Source organism: Acanthopagrus latus, chromosome 21, assembly GCF_904848185.1.
Source record: "Acanthopagrus latus isolate v.2019 chromosome 21, fAcaLat1.1, whole genome shotgun sequence".
NCBI lineage: Eukaryota > Metazoa > Chordata > Actinopteri > Spariformes > Sparidae > Acanthopagrus > Acanthopagrus latus.
This window is the reverse complement of record NC_051059.1, coordinates 21,190,902-21,211,791: the sequence shown is the minus strand read 5'-3', so window position 1 is coordinate 21,211,791 and position 20,890 is coordinate 21,190,902. Positions and strand designations below refer to the sequence as shown.

Here is a 20,890-nt window from a genome sequence, read left to right as displayed (position 1 = left end):
CAGTGAGGTTACTAGCGGTCACAACTGCCGCGTCCGTCAGTTTCCTGTCAGCCGTTGACGCGACGAGATGGGTCGGAGACAGAGAGGGAAGTGAAACTGAAACCCTTAATTGAACACAATTACTACGTGGTTTTACTTAATGTGTATCACAGTCATGTGTGATTCGTCTGTGAGTGTGTGTGTGTGTGTGTGTGGGAGAGCCGGCTGCGTGTCCCGTTTGAACCATGGTGACGAAGTGTTACTAGAGGAAACCACCAACAACACAGGGAGGGTAACTTTTACTGTCTCTGAGTTAGCATTAGCCTACATGCTATCAGGTGCTGAAGAAAGGGGTGAGCAGTAATGAGTTCCTTTCAAAAATGAAAAGTGAAAGGCAAACAGTGTTGTTTATCCTTTATAGATACTATCCCATTTTGTTTCTAGACCAGATGGGTTAATTCACTTACTTCACCTTGCTTGTTTTTAATTTATTGAAAGGTAGACATGTTATCAGGAAGATAACATTGATTTTTCTGTCAGATTGCTGATGAAATAAAATCAAAGAATTGTCCACATTAGTATTTTTGTAAACAAAATTTTTCCCTCTTCCAGTTTCCCAAACAATTCCCGCCCACTACACGATGGTATGAAAATGCAAAAGCTAGTTGTCAAGCCCTCTCCAAATCAACAATTCACATAAAAAAGCTTTGTTTTCAGAAGTATCTGTGCTGGTACATACAGAGCCTAATTTAGCTGGGTGCTACTTTTGGCTCTCATGCAGCACCCTGTCACATATTTCCCGGCCCAAAACAATATCTGATTGTTTTCCAGTGGTCAGTATCAGTACTGGCTCTGAAAATAAGCCTTATTGTAACAATAGTTAAACAACAAGTGCTGTATCAGAAATAAAAAGACACCAAATGATGATAAATGCACTGCAAAACACAGATAAATGACACCAAATTTGAATTAGTCAAATACAAGTTTTCATATTTAAAAACTTAAAATTCTAGTACAATTGGAAAAATATAAACTTGGACAAGCTTCAGCTATGTTTTGCAGTATCACGGTGGCTATGGAATAGTGACGATATTTAATCTATTTGATGTGTGTCCATTTTTAGAGATTGAATTTGGCAGTAGACCATTTCATGAACTGAAGTCACGATCATACCCAAATTTTCCCCATTTTTAATCAAAGTGAATCCTATTATTACATTTTGCGACTGTTGGACAAGCTGAAAATATGTTTTAATCTTAACCAAAGTGCTTTAGATAACCATAGACTGGCTAAGAACCTTGGATTCTTTATAAATGTAGTGCTTCTTTCAAGAGCATTGTAGACACTAATAATAGTCATGCTCACCTGAGGCAAAAATACAATTTAAAATGTTTGTCCATGTACTTAAACCCTGTAGATGAGCTATATTAGATGCTGCCACCAGGCACGGTGATATTTTCTTACCTCCTGCTGTCAGATCTTACCCAGAATCCAATGATATCCAAAATTCATCCAAGACATTTGCCAAAAAAGCTATAAATCATGCTTTACCACAATTAAATACCACGAATACTGGTGTTTTTGTCTTTACCTAAATAATCTCATTCAGGGGCAGTACGGGTTGTGCAGTTGGTTGTTTGTGGATTGTTTTCTAACAAAGTTTGGAGGTACAGTGCAGTGAAAGTTTCCCTTCCTCCCAACTGTCTGTCTCAGCTCTATTTTTGGCCTCAGCTCTTTGTACTTCTCCCTCAGCCTGTCTCTTCTGTCCTCGTTTCTTTTCCAGTTGAGCTCCGTCCTCCCATTTGTCCGTGTCAGCAAAGGATGGCGAGGGAGAAGAGGGCGACATCCGGATGAGGGAGATAGGTGTGTGGGAGACAGATGGAGGAAGAGTAGCTACAGCCAGTTAGGAAGCTGGAGGAAGACAGTCCTCTATCCATCTCAACTACTTTAGGTAATCTGATTGTTAGCTGATTTGATCCACCCGTTAACAAAAACAAACTTAACAAACAGATGAATAGAAAAAAAAGTATTTCCCCTATACTGCAGTCCTCTGACAGGCACATCCCTGATGAAGCTGTCTGCAGCCTCTAAGACTGAAACAGGTAGCCAAGTAAGTAAGTGAGTACATTTACTCAAGTACTGTTCTTCTGTACAATTATGAAGTACTTTACTTGGGTATTTCTATTTTTTGCTCATGTAACACACGACAAAAAACTACTACACTATTATTTAGAGGCTATAATATTGTATTTTTTGTGCATCACTACAATAACTTTAGTTACTATGAAGATAAAGTTTAGTTATGCAAAATGTTATGACATTATATTATAGATTATATAAAACTTGATTGATCCCGGGGTGAATCACAAGCCTCACATGTGAACTATATAAAGAACACTGTACATTTTAAAAGTTGACTGATTTATAAAAGTCAGGAAACAGATTACCTTGGAATTGCCTAGTAAAGAAAACTATTAGATTTAAGTTTTAAGACCTAAAAAGATTTGTCCAACCTAAAATGTTTAGCCCCGCGACCCTGCAGAGGATTAAGCGGCGTACATATAATGTGTACAGATGATGGATGGATGGATGGATGGAAAATGTTTAGTCTACTTTACTTGGTAATTTTGAGGGAAATTTGTTTCCTCATTTTTGGAAGTGACTTTTACAGTTAAGTTAAACAACCTTTACTATGTTCCAATTTGCCAAGTTTTTAGTATATTGTATGGCTAACTGCTTCTGTACTTTTACTGAATTAGAAAAAATTATATTGTCTGTATTACTTTTTATTTTCAGACTACACTCTAAAATCTGACAATGTGACTTTACTTAAATCAATTTAAGTTGAAACTTTTGAACTCATACTACTTAAATTTAATGGTCTACTTTGCTCGGTAATTCTAGTAATCGGTAATTCTAGGGGTAATTGGTTAATTTCTTAAAAAAATGTACACTAACTCCTCTTTATAATTGAACTAGTATGTTATATTTAGTGAAAACCAGAGTGGTGGTGCAACTAATGATTATTTGCGTTAGCTTTTATCTGTTGATTTTGTTCTTAATTAATTAGTAAATCAGTTGTTTCGTTATAAAATGTCAGAAAATGGTGAAAGATGTCAGTCACTGTTTCATAAAGCCTAAGATGATGCTCTCCAATGTCCTATTACAGATATTCATTTTACTTTCACAGCGGAGAAAAGAAAGCAGGAAACATTCACATTAGGGAAGCTGGAAACATAGTTTTGACTCTTTTGTTCATAAGAAAATGACACAAACTGATAGTCGTTGTTCAAAAAATAGTTAACAATTATTTTAGTAGTTGAGAACTAATCCATTAGTTGTTGCAGCTTTAAATTAGAGGCAGCAAACAAACAAAATAGATTTCTTTAAGATAATAATATTGATTTTTGAAATAATTATATTGCATGTTTAATTTTCTCCTTTGCTGCATTCTCACTTTTGTACAGCAGAGGGAATCGGTGAGTAGTTGATCTTTAATGAGGTTCTTTGCTCTGAGTTCCATAATGCTCTTTGTTTTGACTTGACAGAGAGATGATCCAACAGTGTTTTTATGTGAACTCTCAAGACAAAGGACACTCTTCTTCTTTGACATCTGAAGAGGGACATGATGAGAGTGAACTGTCTCGGTAAGCCGTGTTTGACACTTTGACCCTGCACACTGATCCCATCTCGCTGCTCTTTGGAGTGTTTGCATGCTTGTTAGGCCATATGTCTGTACAGACATACTCTCACAAATACATGCACGCAAACATAAAGACTCATGCCTTGCCCCCTCTCATGAACACATGCTCGAGCACAAACATCCACACGAGCATGTGATCACATGATGAGCTGCAGAGTGTACAGACTGCGGAGTGGTGATAATCGCTTTCCTCGGGGCTATGTCTTTGAGGTCATCTTGATGGGACGCGAAGCATCAGTGGGCAGATGTTGTGAGCAAAACGAACACTTTCATCTCGTCTGTGAAATACGTGTGTCCAATGTGATAATGACACGAGGACACACTTTGCACACACTTGAAGGAGAGACACAGGAAGAGAGGAAATGTATCGCTGAACTGTCTGTATCTGGGTGACCCCGGCTTCCCTGACAGGGTGCACAATAGCTAATGGCTGTACCTTTGGGATCCACCTACGACAAGCCCTGACCAGTGTCATGTGACTTGTTGGGTATTTACTTAATTATATGCTTCCTTTCAGTTCTGGCTGCTATCAAAGAGGCTTCTACGCACTGAAAAGACCCAAATTAAAAAGCTATGATACAATATATGTGTTTTTCAAGAGATGGCCCAACAAGACATCCCAGTCTTTCCAAAGTAAAGCAAGTAAACTAATAACTTTTGAGCCCCCGGCTGATTATCAAGCCCCTCGACATCCAGTTGGACTTATAGGAAAAAAGGAGGGGGGTTGTGTGGGGATTAGGGAACAAAAGGATCCTTCTCTGTCATCAAAGAGGGTCTGCTCCCAACTCATCCCCTGCTCTGTGGCGACAGCTTTTTATTTTTCAGGGAGAAGGGGAGTGACGGCTGCAGGGAGGGAGGAGGGAGGGCTGACTATAGCGGGAGAGTTTGATGGCAGGGGATGCCGATTTCAAAGTAATCTTTAACTTTAAGCCCCGCAGTCCCTGTGAAACGAAGCCCCTCTCTGCTCCAGACACAGTCTTGCCTATGGCTCCCAGTGGAAGCCTGCCACCCCTCCTTTTCTCTCAAGCTTTTGTCACGGTGGCATTTAAGTGGCATTACTCGACGACTGGATGACCAAATGAAGGAGTCCCTTTGAGAGGAGCTGAAAGAGATGGATTTTAGCTCCTGAGACCAGTGTCGCCTCTTAAAACAACACTAAGAGCAAATAAATACCCGCTGTGTTATTGGGATTCAGATAAACTAAATGGAGACATCATAACTGAGTGCATTGACAGCACCGTGTTTAAGAAATGAGAACAGTGTGTGTTTATGCATGTAAAAAAAAAATCCACAGAAATTCAGTTAACCTTCATTTTATTGCACGCTTCCCCGTAACCTAAAACCAGGGCGTGGACCAACTCATTACTAGAGTTCACACCTCTTTGCAGTTTATGTGACTTTGGAAAACAAACTTAAGCCCATCAGATGATTTAAAAACCCTAGGAGGTCATCTGCACCTCCATTGTCTCGCTACTTTACAACACTACTTATTTTGGGCCCCCTACCCCAAAGTTATTTCTCTCATCTTGTGAAGGCTCATGTCCCCTCAGGTGATTGGCCGGGGGAACCCCTGCGGCCTGGTCCACCGCAGGGAGTCATTGTAATCACACATTGGGTTAAAAAAAGGTTCTTTCATTGGCACAATCGGTCAGTAATATATCCGTCACATACCAACAGTTCGACACATACTTCACATATGCACCTGCTTGTACAGTAGCACCTTATATAATCTGTCATATTAATAATATCAGTCGGCAGGAAACAACTGCAGGAGGTGAGACAAGGAGGATTCTGCTGAAGTGATTCCATCAGTGACACCAGTTAAAGTGCTTGTTCAATTATTAAGGAACAGTTGGCCTGCAAAATGAACATTTAGCCGTTATCTAGTCACATCCATGCTGTAAGAAAGCTGGGTGAAGATTCATAGTCCACAGAACATTTTTGGAGCGTCACGGTGAAGCAATGGTAACATGGGATTTCACTGGACAAGCTGTATGGAGCCCAGTTTTTGATTTATTTATTTTATTTTTTCAGCTTGTTTTTTGCATTTTAAAACAAGTCCGCATCTACTTCAGTTGATTTGATGAATGCTCCAATGCTGTTTTGCTGTGAAGCTCCAGAGATGTTTTGTGGATTTCAAAACTCCACCCATCTTTCAATCAGCATGGGGGTGATTAGATAATGATTGATTTCTTATTTTTCAAACATATCATTTAAAGTGCTCTTTCAGATAATTTTAAAGGAACAGTTCACCCAAAATGGAAACTTCAGTCATTATCTGAAGTAGATGACCACCCCACAAACACAAAATGGCTCCATACAGCCCATCCTGTGTAACCCAAGTCTTTATCTAATTTTAAAAATATATTAGTTACCCACCCATTTGACTTGGGTGTACGAGCCTGACGGCAATCAATACAATTTAGGATCTCATTGCTTCCAGAGACTTGGAGTACAGCGGATTGAGCTGTATGGAGCCAAAATAATGTTTAATTCTATTGTTTTTTCAACTTTCAAAACATTTTCATCAGCATGAGTTTGACAAAATGTTGCGATTTGGGTGAACTTATCCTTTAAGCCTTCTTGACATGCCTGTTCGCTATTACAGACAAACAAGCGAGGACTTGAGGCTGAAGTGCATTTAAAGTTGCATACAAAAGGCTCATTCTGTAAGGTAAGCAAACACTACGTAGGACTTTGTACTGTATCCAGACTCATCATACAGAAGTCGACCTTTGCTCTATATGCTGTAGATATAATGTGAATGCTTAATGTACCATAGAGCATACAAGTTTTGCTGGAGCCATAGTGCTCCATTCAGGTCAGAATAGGTCTTTTTCACACAGCAGACACTTGGACTTGTTACTATTAAGTCTCTCAGCATGTCGTGGCAGTGAGCCAGCAACAGCTGAACCCTGATTCTTAAGCAGCTAAATGGAATTCAGCCATCATTAATTGTATTGTTTATACCTGTCAGATAGTCTACACAATGACACCTGACCACTATGTTAATTCACAGATACTTGGAAGTGGAAACCAGTGGTTCTCAAATTATCTCTGAGAAAATGACCCCCACTCCGACTCTGATTAGGACACTACTTGATAAGATTTGTGTTTTTGAATGTGTTAACAGAAAGTGTATGAAACCATTGACCAAAATATTCAAACATCCAGTTATTGTGTTTTTGTTATGGACAATAAAACATTTCTATTTTCGGGACCCCTTCAGGGACCAGTGGGGATCCCCAGACCCTACTTTGAGAACCAAAGGTTGACATAACACATTGACACATATAAACAAATCTTCCCCAGGCTGAGCGCGTGTTTCACAGCTCTGCAGACAGACAGTCACATTACGTAAGTGAGAGAACTGAAGCTGCTCGTGTCCGCGTCCGGTCGGTATTTTAACATACACATCAACCAGGTGAGAATGAGCGACAGCAGGGCGAGAACGCTGGCCACGAACAGGCATGCGATGCCGACGGCCGGCGCCGTTTGGAGGTTGTACACAAAGATGAGGCCCAGAAACAAGAGCACCACCATGGACAGGGAGGAGAACATGGCGCACATGCAGCCGGTCGCGAACGCAACTTGTTTGCACGTCTGACAGCTGCTGTCGTCGCCTGGACTCTCGGCCGGACCAGTCCGCACGTCCGTGCGTGACGAGCTCTCAGGCTCGTGCGTTTTGAGCGGGAGCGCCGCGGTCAGCGCCGTGTTGTCCGGGAGCTTGTGAACCTGATACTCCGGCACCGGAGTCCGGTGGCGACACACGGGGCAGCCGATTCTCCATCCTCGGCCCTCCCAGGAGTGCAGGGCGTCGAGGCACTCCTGGCAGAAGGTGTGAGAGCAGCCCAGCAGTTTGGGAGTGCGACTGTCCAGGTCGAAGTAGTTGTAGCAGATTTTACACTCGTATTCGTCGCTGGGAAACGAGTCCGTGGCGTCAGGCGGAGCAGAGTCACGGTCCTCTCCCGCACCGATCGCCTCCTCCTCCGCCATGTTCCGTGTGAACTGGCTGCAGGAACTGCGTTATATTACATTGATGATCAAATTCCCAGAGCGCACTGAGAGATGTTACAAGAGGAGAAAAAAATGCCCGGCTGGTAATTAAAGTGAGACCAACTCTCCCTCTGCCTGCATTTCCCGGTATGATTCAGTACCGTTAGGTGTCGTTGCGCCATCCGGTTGCGCGATCACACACACACTTGTTGCGTAACCGGCCCGGGGCTAAACCCGTGTACTGCAGGGACAAAGCCAAGTCATCCCGATCATATTACCAGAACAAAACCCCAGAAGATCCAGTCGATACACTCGTTCAAATTGATTCCCCACGTCGGTGTATGCCACCTGGATGGCCTGTCACAAGTGCGGGTCATGTGGATAAGGTGGATTTAATGGGCCTATTTAACCGTATAATTAGAATTTAGCGCCCGCAGCGACATTGAAGTGCACCGTGTTCTTCAGCACCACAGGCCGTGGACAGCTCCGAGCACCGCGGCCAGCTGCGACACCTCCAGCTGCAGCTCAGCACCGCTCAGGTCCTCACAGACTTAAATACAGAGATGGAAGGTCACTAAGTACATTTGCTCAGGTGTTGCAGTTAAATACAATTTTAAGGAGCTTGGAACTGAGTATGTCAATTTACAGTTACTTCATATTCTACTTTGTTACTCACCTGCATTTATGCATTCATTGCGTTTATTCGATTTCCCACTGAGCCCAAACAAAATCCAAAAGGCATGAATTCTCCAGAGAGCCGGAATGAAAAGTTGTTCAGACGTCTTTTCAATTTTCACTGTCGAAGTGACTTTTAAACTTCAGCCACATACATCTGAAGAACTTCCCGTGGTTCAAAATTAGTGTTTATCATGGCCAAATTTGACTTCATGCAGCAACATCTACAAGATGGATTCAAACCTGGAGTCTCAGCCTCAGTGGCTTGCATGAGCCTGCATACACTTAACCTAGTGAGCTATTGATCAGCTTTGATAAATCAAAGTTGGTTTGTTTGTTATGTTCCCATGTTTGAGAACCAAATGCGGTATTTTATAAAAATGATAAATAGCTCTCCTGGTAAAGTGCATGCCATGCAGTCTGCTGAGGCTCAGGATTCAAATCCACCCTGTATCTTTTGCAGAATGGAGTAAAATTTGTCCGTCACAAAATCTTTCATTTTCAACCACAAGAAGTTCTTCAGATGTCTATGACTCAATCTAACATTACATTGTAAAATTTTAATTTTGAACCTATAAAGATTTTACTTCAACATCAGTAGTTAACATTGAAAAGATGTAGAAAAAAAAAAGCATTCTGGCTCTCTAGTGGAAGTCAGTTCAACGTTGTCAAACACGTTGAATTATCACCTTTTGCATGTGTTTAAGATTTATGGTGGATTACTCCTCCTGTGAATAGATGGACTGTTCAGCTGCAGGACTGACATTTGTCAATATTTTCCTTTCACGCAAGTGTTATGAGACCTCGTCTTACAAATACTTTAAAGATTCCCTTGTCTCCCATAGATCAATAACCACCCTTTATGACCATGTTTTAATTAGAACGTCATTATACGTTGGTTATATCTACCAACTCTGTTTGCCCGACACAAAGTCCATTACATTTAAAGATTAAGGCAGCTGTAGAGGCACGCTAATTGAAATCGTTCCCATGGCTCAGATATACCTGAATCAAACAACTTAAAGGGGCACTACGCAGTTTTGGAGAAGAAATTGAAACTCACCATTTTAATATTTACAATATTAATTAGGTTATATTACAAACTCAGAAATATTTCTTTTTTACTTAACAGAATAAACAAGCACTTCTCAGAGGAAAATAAGGTGCTCAGTCCACTGTTTGAACCTGTAAAGGTGGCAGGGTCCGCCACATATATATAAAAAAAAAATAAAACAGGATGAAATTGTGTTGTCCTTTAGGGTCAGTTTTCTTATTCACAAAAACAAAAGTAACTTGTTTATTTAGTAATCAGTGTCAATGAAGATCTTTCTCTTCTGATTAACATTTCTTCCCCAAAACTACATAGTGCACCTTTAATGTTTGTAGCCCAGGAAAGTTTAGACGACATCTGCAGCATCTAAACCACTCTTACATTGAATAATTTAAAGATGCAAGGACAGCATAAAGAATAACACCAGAGAGACAAAAAATAGGAAAACTTGAATAAAACAAAGATTAAAGCATTGAAATCAGCAACTTTACACGCATGTGTTGTCTCTTCAGGCAGGGAATTCTGACATCTGGGAGCTATAAAAAAGCATAGTCACTTTTTTAGCCAGGAGGAACAGAGAACATTTGTTTGGCTATGAGGGAAGATCATATCAGAGATATATGGAGATGCTCATTCAGACATAGGCAGCCAGTGTAAGATGCTAAAGTAGGAGTGATTAGAACAAAAACAAGTTTTGTGACATTTCTCCCTGTCAGGCATCCTCGTCTCCTGACTGACTGAGCATTAAAACCTCCTCTGCTTGTCACGCAGCCAAATTGTGGATTTCTGTTCAGTCATGCAGTACCTTATGTAACAGCCTCACTTCTTCACACATGATAGCACAAAGAGAGATCTTCATGATCTGAGCTAATCAGTCTGCAGATAACTTCAACATGAAAGCCAGATCATAGGCAGATAAAATGTCACGGTGTCAGACCGGTCAGACCACTAGAGCTGAAGTGTCCCCTGTAAACTGGGCTGACATGCGCCCTCTTGTGGCTGAACGTATGCTTGCATGTTTGCCATGCATCACTGTGACTATGCAGGGTGAGGTCGAGGCATATTGCGTCTAACTGGATAACAATGCTATGAATCGCATTTTATCGGTGTAGCGAGTGTAATGAGTTCCAGTTACTAATGAAAGCAGAATAATCAGATTACATATTTTGAAGGTATTTTCCCCTTTTTAAAAAAAAAAAAAAAAAAAAAAAAAAAAAAGCACGCTGGGAATGTGAAGAACAGTCTGTGACATGGGGGGCAGAGCAATTGTCATGTTAATCATGGAATTAATGCTGAATTTATGCCCTGATGAAGACTCCTCCGAGACGAAGCACGTTGGTTTATCCCTGATTCAGTTAAGGCCTTTTATAATTAATATCACGCCGTCTGAGTTAATGGACCTCCAGATGCTGCTTTTTCCTTTAATCGACCTCTGGCCAGTCCTTGAAGAGCACTTTTATTCGTCTTCATTATCGTCCCAGACCAAGTGCAGCACTCCGCATTTCCTCCTTAATAATAATAATAATAATAATAATAATAATAATCCTTAATAATATTCAATAATATTTTTTTTATTTTGCTTTACAAATGTGACCAAGTAAAATGACTCACAAGTGAACAAATGTAATCAAGTATGTAAATCCAGAATGCCACAGGAGGTTTCATTGAAGATTTTTTTCCAGATTTATTTCCATATTTAATCCTATAAAAACAGTTCAACGACTTTTCTGCAAAGGACATTCTGTAAGAATGTAATACATGTTTTGTGATTTCAGAGCAAATGTTTTTTTTTCTGCTTTTTTTGTGTAATACTCCGTCGTCCTTCACATCTGACATAATTTTACTAACATCACCCATCGTGCAGGATTCTTCACACTTGCAAACTTTACATAAATTTGCAGCGGATGTGTCACTGTGATCTAAAACATATTATTGCTTCTAATCACAATGCGTGCAGTTTCTTTGGGGGGTAGCAGGAAATCTACACCAAGATGTTGTCACAACACCGGATAACATGTCTTTCTTCTATTAACGCACACACAAAGGCGTAGTGTAGGCCAGATTATAATCTTGCAGGAGGTAAGGCCTCATGTTCATCACTGGACCATAAACTATTCGCTCACTGTTTCCACTCCTCGTTTTCAGAACCATTAATGAAGGTAACCCTGCATGCCCCGAGGCTGTATGGTTACCAAATGCTCTGCTTGTCTTTTTCCTTTTCTCCCGCTCACCTGGGTTCACCTCACGGGCCTTTGTCATGATAACTGCTCTCAGTTTGAGCTCCCATTGAAGAAGTGTTGTGGGTCACATGTATTTGATAAGATCAGACGCATCAGAAAAACAGTCCCTCTTTTCCTCTCCTTGCCTTGTAACAGCAACATCCCAAGGCTACTAATCACCGAGCGGATTTCCTTGTGCTGAAGATGCAACGTTTCTCAGATGCTTATCTTAAAGTCAGCCTATTCTTCTAATCTGTTTCTTCTATTTCACACAATCTCCGCTCTTAAGTCTTGTGATGTAAATCTCTTTTTTAACCACTAAACCGCTGCAGGTGGATGAAGACAAATAAATCAAACACGACTGACAATAAATCACAAACGAAAAATACAATCAGAGGCAGAACATGCTGTCTGAAGGATTTTACAACCACACTGGAGTCTTCCTGCTCACCTGCTTGCGTAAAACACAGAGTGTGTTGTCTTTAAGTGTAATACATTGAGAATTTAATTTTCAAGGGGCTCAGTGATTGAATGTAACTAAGTACATCTACTGAAGTACTGCACTAAAGTACAATTATGAGATACATTACTTGATTATTCAAATTTTCTGCACTAGTACATTTACTTAGTTTTGAGATATCTCCATTTTTGCCTACTTCATACTTCCACTCTTCTACAATTTTTATATATAAATAATAATAATATATATATATTTTTTTTACTTAAAAGTACTGATGTGTGTGTACTTATATGTAACTTAATTTTATGATGTAATCTGTGCCAGGAAATAATTGCTTTAGATTTTTAGGTACATTTATATTTCAAATACTTTAATATTTTTTCTGAGTACTCTTCTTATTACTTTTAACAAAGTAATATTTTACCACGATATCTTCACTTTTACGTGAGACATGTGTATGACCTTTAGGTCCTTTGGTAACATAAATGTAAGTACATCAGTATTAGCAGTGTTCATTATGGTGCAGACTGGAGGTGTTTTAACTGGTAGTCTCAGACTTTTTGATCCAGCTGTATGTAATTTATTACATACCAGAGTTAAATAACAGTGTTAAAACAAGTATTTATTTTAATGACAATGTTTTATCTCTGCTTTTATCATCATTCTTATTAATGTATTATTAAAGATGGTGCCTCCTCAGTTACTAAGTTCCTCTTCTTGTTATTGCTGCCTGTGTGTGATTGTGTGTTTATGTGCAATGTATAAACAGTGCTATACAAATAAAGTTTGATTGATTGATTGATTGATATCATGAAGTATTTGTTGCATAAAGCTTCCAGGCAGTGCATGATGCAAATACAAGAAATGATAAAAAGCTGAGCTACAAAGAAAACAGCAGATGGAAATATACCAAACAAGCAAAATATAGAAAAAATAGGCTATAAAACACAAACAAATAGTAACTATGGGTACATGTTAATGGCCAGCGGTGGAAACAGAGTGACAGTATTTTGTCTGTGTGATTGAATCCATCTTGTGTAGCATTGAACACATGGAAAACCTGACTAATAAAGGCCTTCAGGCTGCAAACTGAACCTCTGCTTCATTCAGGAGCTGTGTCTGCACAGCGTGTCTCAGAAACACTGCACTTTTTTTCCGAATCTGACTTGAGAATATCACAAAGAGAGAAACCGGCCGCAGTGATCGCGCTCTGTGTCCAATCCTCCACTATAATTAGACCTCAGCGTAGAAACTGATATTACTGCACAATTATTTCAGAGAAAAACTCCCTGACAGTGCTGGCTCGACTCTGTGACGACTATTAAAGGTTGAGCACATGCTGTTTTACAGTGCCTGTTATCTTAACATACTAAAACCACAATATAAAGCCACTGAATAATGCAAATCAACTGGAGGTATCCATCACTCTTGTCACTCTAAGCCGGGGCTCTGCGTCTCCCTGCTACAGTTACAGTTCTGCAGTGAGGAATGCATAACCGACTGAGGCTGAAACTTACGGTCAGATAATCGCTGTGATGATTCGATTGCCTGCAAACGTCTATCTACATTTGATCTGATGGCGTAGAGTTAATCGTGAATGCAGCAGTATATTCTGAGTGGCTCCGGGGAGAGCTGAAAAGCCCCCCCCTTTTTTTTCTCCTTGAAGCCGTCGAGGGCCTTATCTCTGCAGGGGACGCAGGCAAGATCCAAATTTTGCTATTAGGCGAATTTTATCTTGAGTGGACGCAGAGCAAATTACTGCTTTATTTATATTTTTTAATGTCTGAGCTTTCAGGGATATATTACCTCGAAAGCCCCCTCGGCTTACTCTGCGCGTACGTCTGGTAAACGCAGCACACCATTTCTTTCTTTTCGGGGCCATTTTGTTCCTTTATTTTTGATGCATTATGTTCACCAGCACCACCACCACAGCACATTTCTGTCTCAGCTTACTCCCGCTAATTGATTTGACACGGTAGATCCAATATCCTTTTCATGATAGTCAAACTTTAGTATGATAACTTTCTTTCTCTCTCTCCTCCACTCCCCTCCCCACCATTCCTTCTTTTATGGACGTATAATGTTTCCACATGTCCTCTGCGCCATTTCTCCTCCACCCCCCTCTTTACATGAAGTCTTATAGGAGGAATTAAAGTATATTGGGCCGCATGCTGTGGGATACTGCAATGAAAGGTGGCGGTGGAGGAGAAAAGTGACACTCTCCTGCAGTAAAGTTGGGATGAATTGTCGTAAAATGTGGATTAGTTTAAAAAAAGAAGTCATCATATACGCTGTATTTTTACTGTCACAACAGTAGCACCTCTGGAACATCTGGCTTGATCACTGTCTGGTCATCGACAAATCTGATGCTCATCATCTAATTAACCTGCCAGACCTCCAGCCCTCCTGATGATGCACCAGAGGTCACGAACCAAACCAAGTGATTCATGCAGTGCAGGTTGAGGAGGGCCCCTCCAAACACATCCAGCCATGTGCTCTTATTACTGAGGGAGGGGGCTGGTTGGGGGGGGGACAACAAAAAATGTACCGGTCTATTAAACACGCCCAATTATCATAATTATCACAACTCCACAAGCTTCGAGAAGAAGTCAAATGATCCCTCATGTGGCTCTGTGTGTCCATAATCGACCATTTGCACGGATGTGTTACACCGCCGTGTGGCTCGACCACGGGTCCGAGCAGCACCTATTGTTCGATTCGTGCAGCTCTGAGATGACGGCGCTGGAGCTGCTGCAACCCGTGGAGGAGGAGGAAAAAAATAGATCCTCCTCTGCACGCTGATAATCGGCCGCATCCAACGCCATGTTTGTCTGCTGACCTCCATTGTGTTTCAAAAAAAAAAAAAAAAGAAGAAGATTCTGGTGACCAAAGAAAATCAAGTATTGGCCCCTTTTTTGAACTCATTAACTTCGATATAGAATAATGACATTTGATTACGAATTACAAAAAATGGCGTCGTTTCCAAAATGACAGACTTTAAATGCACTTCTATAAATATTACAGCTGCTGCCGTCATATTAAACCTCATCGGCTGTACGATCACCAACGTGTAATTTCACTGTGACACTTTGTAAAATGGTCAATGGATCCTGTGTAATTCATCGATAACCATCATACACATGGATGCAGTTTACCTTTGGAGACTATGAATGATTAATTATTTTTTTCCCCAAGGTTTGTTAACAGTGAAAAAACAACTAACTGAAGTTAGTTTAGCGACAAATGTGACATTTATAAATTACGTTTGTGACAAAGTGTCATCTAATTAAACACAGAAGTGGAGAGTCACACATTATGATGCATTCAGGGCCTTTTGAGTAATCATATAGTGCTTTGTTTGTGCTTTTCTCACCTGTTTGTGTCCTGTGTAGGTCCCTCTGCATAAAAAAGCCCGATTAAAACTTGAAGCGATGCTGAATATTGTCCCACGTGCTTCTCTGAGTGCGCACATGGAGCACCTGGAGGAGACCACGCAGTCCGTAATAAGAGCTCACACACACACACACACACACACACACACACACACACACACACACACAGCTATAAATGTGACATTATAAATTCTGTCAATTATAAAGTGTTACCTAATAAAAACAGAAGAAGAAAGTCACATATTTTAATGCACTTGGGGCCTTTTAGATAATAAGTTGGATAATTACTTAGTGGTATTTTTTGTAATATCCTCACTGTCTGTCATTATATATATTTTTTGTAGCTCAGTGCGGAATGAAATGACAGCTTTCAATTATTTCCTTCCATTTGTCGTTTTGAAAAGACATCTTAGTAAGAGTTGTAATGTGTGTGTATATATATATATATATATATATATATATATATATATATATATATATATATATATATATATATATATATATATAAAACACAGCAGGCAAATAAAGACGTCATAGAAAAACGACTGCTATTGATAATAATAACGCCAATATGCTCAATAATGTGTTTTTTTTCACGATAACTTTAAGTGAGGGAAATATTCAAATATGCAGGACTGTGTGTGTTCTGGGGAAGTCTCCTTATTTATTTATTTAATTATTTATTTCATATTCAGACAAGTTAACTTAATTATTCACTGACATGTCAGAAGTAAATAATACATAAGTGTCCGTGATTTGGATGTTTTCTAACATAAGGTAGTCATTTGTGATTATTAGGTAGTTTAAACACTTTTCTCTTCACGTGCATCCTTTAACTTCTTCACCGTAATTTAGTTTACTGTAAATCATCACATTCATTCTGTGTCAACTTTGTTATTAAAAGTTGTTCATTTGTTTCGTGCGCAGTAGCACAAGACTGTGACACGACGAGCTGACCTCGTGAGGTCAACCCAGACAGGAGGGGAGCTCCCACCGTCCAATCACGAGCCTCCCCCGGGCCCAGAACGTCCGGGTCTTGGGCCAATCAGGAGTGGCAGCGCGGAGTCAGAGGCGACAGCGAGCGCAGATAAAATGTTTGACTTCCATCCATCCTCTCAAACCATCCCCTCAATCCCCGCAGGAACCGTCAGCGACCTGCACTTTGGTTCGAACTGGGATACCGACGCTTCTCCCGCCGAGGCGACCTGTTACTGAGAACCAGGGAGGCTGCGTGAAGAGAAAACTGGCGAAAACCATTACAGCACAACAACAAAGGGATTAAAAAAAAAAAAAAAGCGACCCGAGCAGAGAGGCAGCTCCGTCCAGAAACTGTTACCTGGCGCACGGTCAGGATCATGACAGCGCTCGCAGGAGGTTTACCGAGAATGATGAGACCGACTCCACACCAGAACTACCCGCGGGGAGGATACTCTCTGGAGGGTGAGAACCGCCACCGGTTGCTGCTCACAAGCTTGAATGTTAGATACAAACTTTTACAAAGTCCAGGAAAAGTTGACAGGCTCGATTTGTGGGAAGTTTGAAACCAAACAGTATGACAAAGTATTCAGGGTTAAGTCTGGATGTGAAGTGAAAACATTCTGTTTTGAGTTTTAATTGTATTTATGTATTTATTCGGCCAGTTTGTGTTATTATCAGATATGTTGCTGTCAAGAAAAATATTGTCTTGTTGGTGCCACCTGCAGTTAATTTCTTATTCACGTCTTTTGCCACAATAAGATAAAAATGAAAGTTTATTTTCACGACTTTGCAGAGCAGTTAAGTCTGATTTTTTTAAAATCTCCCGCAGAGGTTTTCAGAATCAGCTTTTTTTTTTTTAATAAGTAAAAGAAACAACAACAGCATCAACATGCTTTCTGATTATTCGACTAATAAATCCCCACACGCCGCTGTGCAGTCTCCACTCCCTTAGGACAGGGCCGGGTCAACCAACTCGGTGGCGTCTTCATAAACGGCAGACCTCTCCCGAACCACATCCGCCACAAGATCGTGGAGATGGCCCATCACGGCGTCCGGCCGTGCGTCATCTCCCGTCAGCTGCGGGTGTCCCACGGCTGCGTCTCCAAAATCCTGTGCCGGTACCAGGAGACCGGATCCATCAGGCCCGGAGCCATCGGAGGCAGCAAGCCCAAGGTAGGGAGATGAAGTCTGGAGAAAATGATGGGAAAAAAAGGGAAGCGACGAGTCATTTATAAGAAACTGAGCTTTTTTTTTTTTTTTGAGTTGAAACTCCAATTTTCTGTCTAAATATGTGATTTTTGTAAACGAAAAACAAGTCAGGAAGTTTAATGTTGGATGTGTTTTACAACTTGACATTTTGAATTTGACTCTTCCAGATAAATAATCTTTTGAATTTCTGGTTCACGTCTTCAGCAATTAATTCAACTGTCCAGTCTCGGGCAATAATAATAATAATAATAATAATAATAATAATAATAATAATAATAATAATAATAATGATGATGATGATGAAATTAGTAATAATTACATTAAAATAAATAAAACAAAACAAAACACAGTGACTAACTCCTCTCTTGTTCTTCTTCCCATCGAAGCAAACCGCTTCCCCTGAGGTGGACAAGAAAATCGAAGAGTACAAGAGAGAGAACCCGGGCATGTTCAGCTGGGAGATCAGGGACAAGTTACTGAAAGACGGAGTCTGCGACAGGAACAACGTTCCCTCAGGTAGGCGACGGTTCCTGCACCTGGAGTGGATAAAATAAAAATATTTAAAAAAATACTAAAAATAATGTGAGAATAAATGGCATACATTGCATTTGAGAAACAAACTTTTAAAAGCTGAAATTTTTGTGTGACTGTTTGTATTTAAAGGACCCATTTGTGTATTTTTTTTGTGTGCAGCTTCTGTTCGTCCAGACATATTAATCGTGTGTTGTTGTTGTTTTTCCCCCACTGCTCTCCTCCTCTCAGTGAGCGCCATCAGTCGCATCATGCGCTCTAAGTTCGGCGGAGTGGGTGACGATGACGAGGACGACGACGAGGTGGTGAAGAGGGAGATGGAGGAGAGCGAGCCGCGGACCAAACACAGCATCGACGGCATCCTGGGAGACAGATGTAAGTGAAGCGCTGCGGTTATTTACATCTGCGCTGTGTGCTTTGTAACTGAACGAGGATGTGGCGATGTGCTTGTTTTTTAATGGTCGAGTTGGACAGAAAACTTTAGATAATAATAATAATAATAATAATAATAATAATAATAATAATAATAATAATAATGTATTTTATTCGTAAAGGTTTAATGTTCCAGCTGATTTCGCGCAGTGGAAAGTTAAATGCGTAAAAGTTTCAGGTGATTTTTACGCATGCGCTCACGCGTCTGAGATTTAACAAATATGCAGAGTTTTTTTTTTTTTTTTTTTTTTTTTTTTTTTTTTAAAGTGGATAGTCAAACATTTGTCTAACTTCCAAGCCTGAGAATTTCTTTCCTTTCTTTTTACGCACACAATCGGACACTTGAGGATGAACTTCAGGGGACAAAGCGGGGAGAGTCCATTGAGACTCACACCTCAGTTTGACGAGTACAAAAGCCAAAGTGCAGTGAGCGGCTCAGTGGTGTACAAAAAGACGCCAGCGCCTTTCAAAATGGGCAAAGAAAGGGGGGAAAAAAGTGCGCTGACAAAAGGCCGGGAGAAGACATTATGAACCCGCAATGAGCGATGAATTATTCAGGGACAGCAATAGGCCCAGAGCGACCTGGTTTATAGACTGCTCAGAAAGAAAAAAAAAAAGTGCCAATCCGAGCTGTTTCCCGCACTGTTTACAGTTTGTCACGCAGAGAAAACACATGCGGGAGAAGAAGCTCAGACTTTCGGGCAAACACCTGTTGATTTACGACCTGTTGGGGTCTGAGGAGCGCTGCAGCAGAAAGCGAAGGCTGCCGCTGGAGACACGATGGCGTCTGGAGTTAATCATTGATGAGACGACTCGTAGAGGCAGCGGTGGTGTTTTTTGGAGATGTAGTTTAATTACGCGCAGATTTGTCCGTTTTTGATCAGTGTTGTGGGTTTGTTTGTGGTCGGGTTTATTGTCCAATTTTAAGCGATAATAACTGGACCTGCAGAAAAAAGAAAATACATATCAGGTTTAAGCTCTTTAAGGATAAAATAAATCTGATAGAGATTCATCAGAAGTGGACAGTGCCGTTATTATTTTGCGCACGGAGCTTTTGTCACAGTCTTTGCGCGCTGAGCGTGACGCCTTCAGCCAGTGAGCGCAGGGAAACCCTTCTCTTCTCCCCACTAGATTAAATCCAAACCTTTTATTTCTCCCCACTTTCATCTCGGACAGAGTCCGCCCCTTTCCTTTCCGCCTAGGGCGCACACATTCATGCAATATCTGTGGGCACATCCCTCTCTCCCTCTTCCAGGGCCAGACGCATCCCTCCAACTCATTTTTTAATCTTTTTTTTCTTTCATTTTCAATGAAATAAAAATTAAAGTAAAGATTTTAGAGAGGATTACAAATCAGGATGCTTTTAAAATTAATCTGATATTTTTTAGTTTAAAAATCTAAAAACCTAGAGGAGAACCTGCGATAGTGAAAAATGTATTTTCTCCTTCTTAATCTGGCATGAATTTGTTGAAAGAAAACAAATAACATTAGCTTTTTTCCCCTCCACATCAAATAGGTGACATCCTCCATGCAAACAGCTCTGAGGTACTTTCCCCCCCATTGATATACAGAACAGCACTATTTCATTCTTGTGTCTCTTTGTGGAAGTGGTTGTTGTTTTTCTCTTTTATAGCTTCTTCATTAGAATGTGAAAAGGCCGGTTTGGGGACTGAGAGAGTGTCTTCTGGCCAAATATTGATTAAGTAGGTGTTTGCAGAGGCTATTGTTGTGCTGGAGAGAGGGCCTGTTGCTCTCTGCCCCTTTCTCCTCTACCACTATTGTTGGCTTTCCTTAAGTGCTAAGATCAAAGCTGACTCATTTAGATTTATTTGTCTGGGAAAAGGACTGCTAAGGTTTGTGGGATAAAGTATGCCGGGCAGCCCCGGGTCTGCATGGCATTAGCAAGTGGCTGGAGCATTGTGGGAAAAAAAGGGATGTTTGCTGGAATGAATCCGATGCTAACTTGTTTATATCTTCCTTTAACCGTTTGAGTTATGGGGGAATTCAAACAACACGAGTGCTTGAAAGAATCTCTCTGCGCCGTTTATCACATTTGTCCACAAAGTGGGAGAAACATCCAGCCCGGTGCATCTCTGTACCAAGTCATTTTTGCAGAAAATGTAACACGCTGCCAAGATTTTTGTTTTTTTGCCATGAGCGGGCGCTGAATTAATTGATCGCATCCTCACCCTCTATTTATTACTGTTAGCACTTTAGCCTCATTTAACTAATTAAAGCAACCCAAGTCATGAAAGAGGAGTAGCA

The 20,890-nt window shown here is 40.6% G+C and overlaps 2 protein-coding genes across 17 annotated transcripts in view; one reads left to right on the top strand and one right to left on the bottom strand.

Moving 5' to 3' along the window:
* Positions 1-23: 23 nt before the first annotated feature.
* Positions 24-20,890, top strand: part of pax3a (paired box 3a) — a 36,771-nt gene continuing 15,904 nt past the window's right edge. The window contains exons 1-9 of one of the 16 annotated variants that reach the window (XM_037082864.1): positions 24-1,930; positions 2,026-2,089; positions 3,528-3,626; positions 6,291-6,356; positions 15,476-15,579; positions 16,403-16,915; positions 17,391-17,626; positions 18,049-18,178; positions 18,425-18,568. In XM_037082864.1, the coding sequence (XP_036938759.1) occupies positions 16,831-16,915; positions 17,391-17,626; positions 18,049-18,178; positions 18,425-18,568 (595 nt within the window). In that variant the 5' untranslated portion in view covers positions 24-1,930; positions 2,026-2,089; positions 3,528-3,626; ... (1 more) ...; positions 15,476-15,579; positions 16,403-16,830. Of the gene's footprint in view, positions 1,931-2,025; positions 2,098-3,527; positions 3,627-6,290; positions 6,357-15,475; positions 15,584-16,402; positions 16,916-17,390; positions 17,627-18,048; positions 18,179-18,424; positions 18,569-20,890 lie in introns of all 16 variants that reach the window. The other 15 variants (XM_037082867.1, XM_037082870.1, XM_037082874.1 and 12 more) reach the window with 15 other exon arrangements.
* On the bottom strand, positions 6,365-11,243 carry LOC119010612 (E3 ubiquitin-protein ligase RNF186-like). The gene has a single exon (XM_037082881.1). The coding sequence runs from the start codon at positions 7,676-7,678 to the stop codon at positions 7,031-7,033; it is 648 nt and encodes a 215-aa protein (XP_036938776.1). The 5' UTR covers positions 7,679-11,243; the 3' UTR covers positions 6,365-7,030.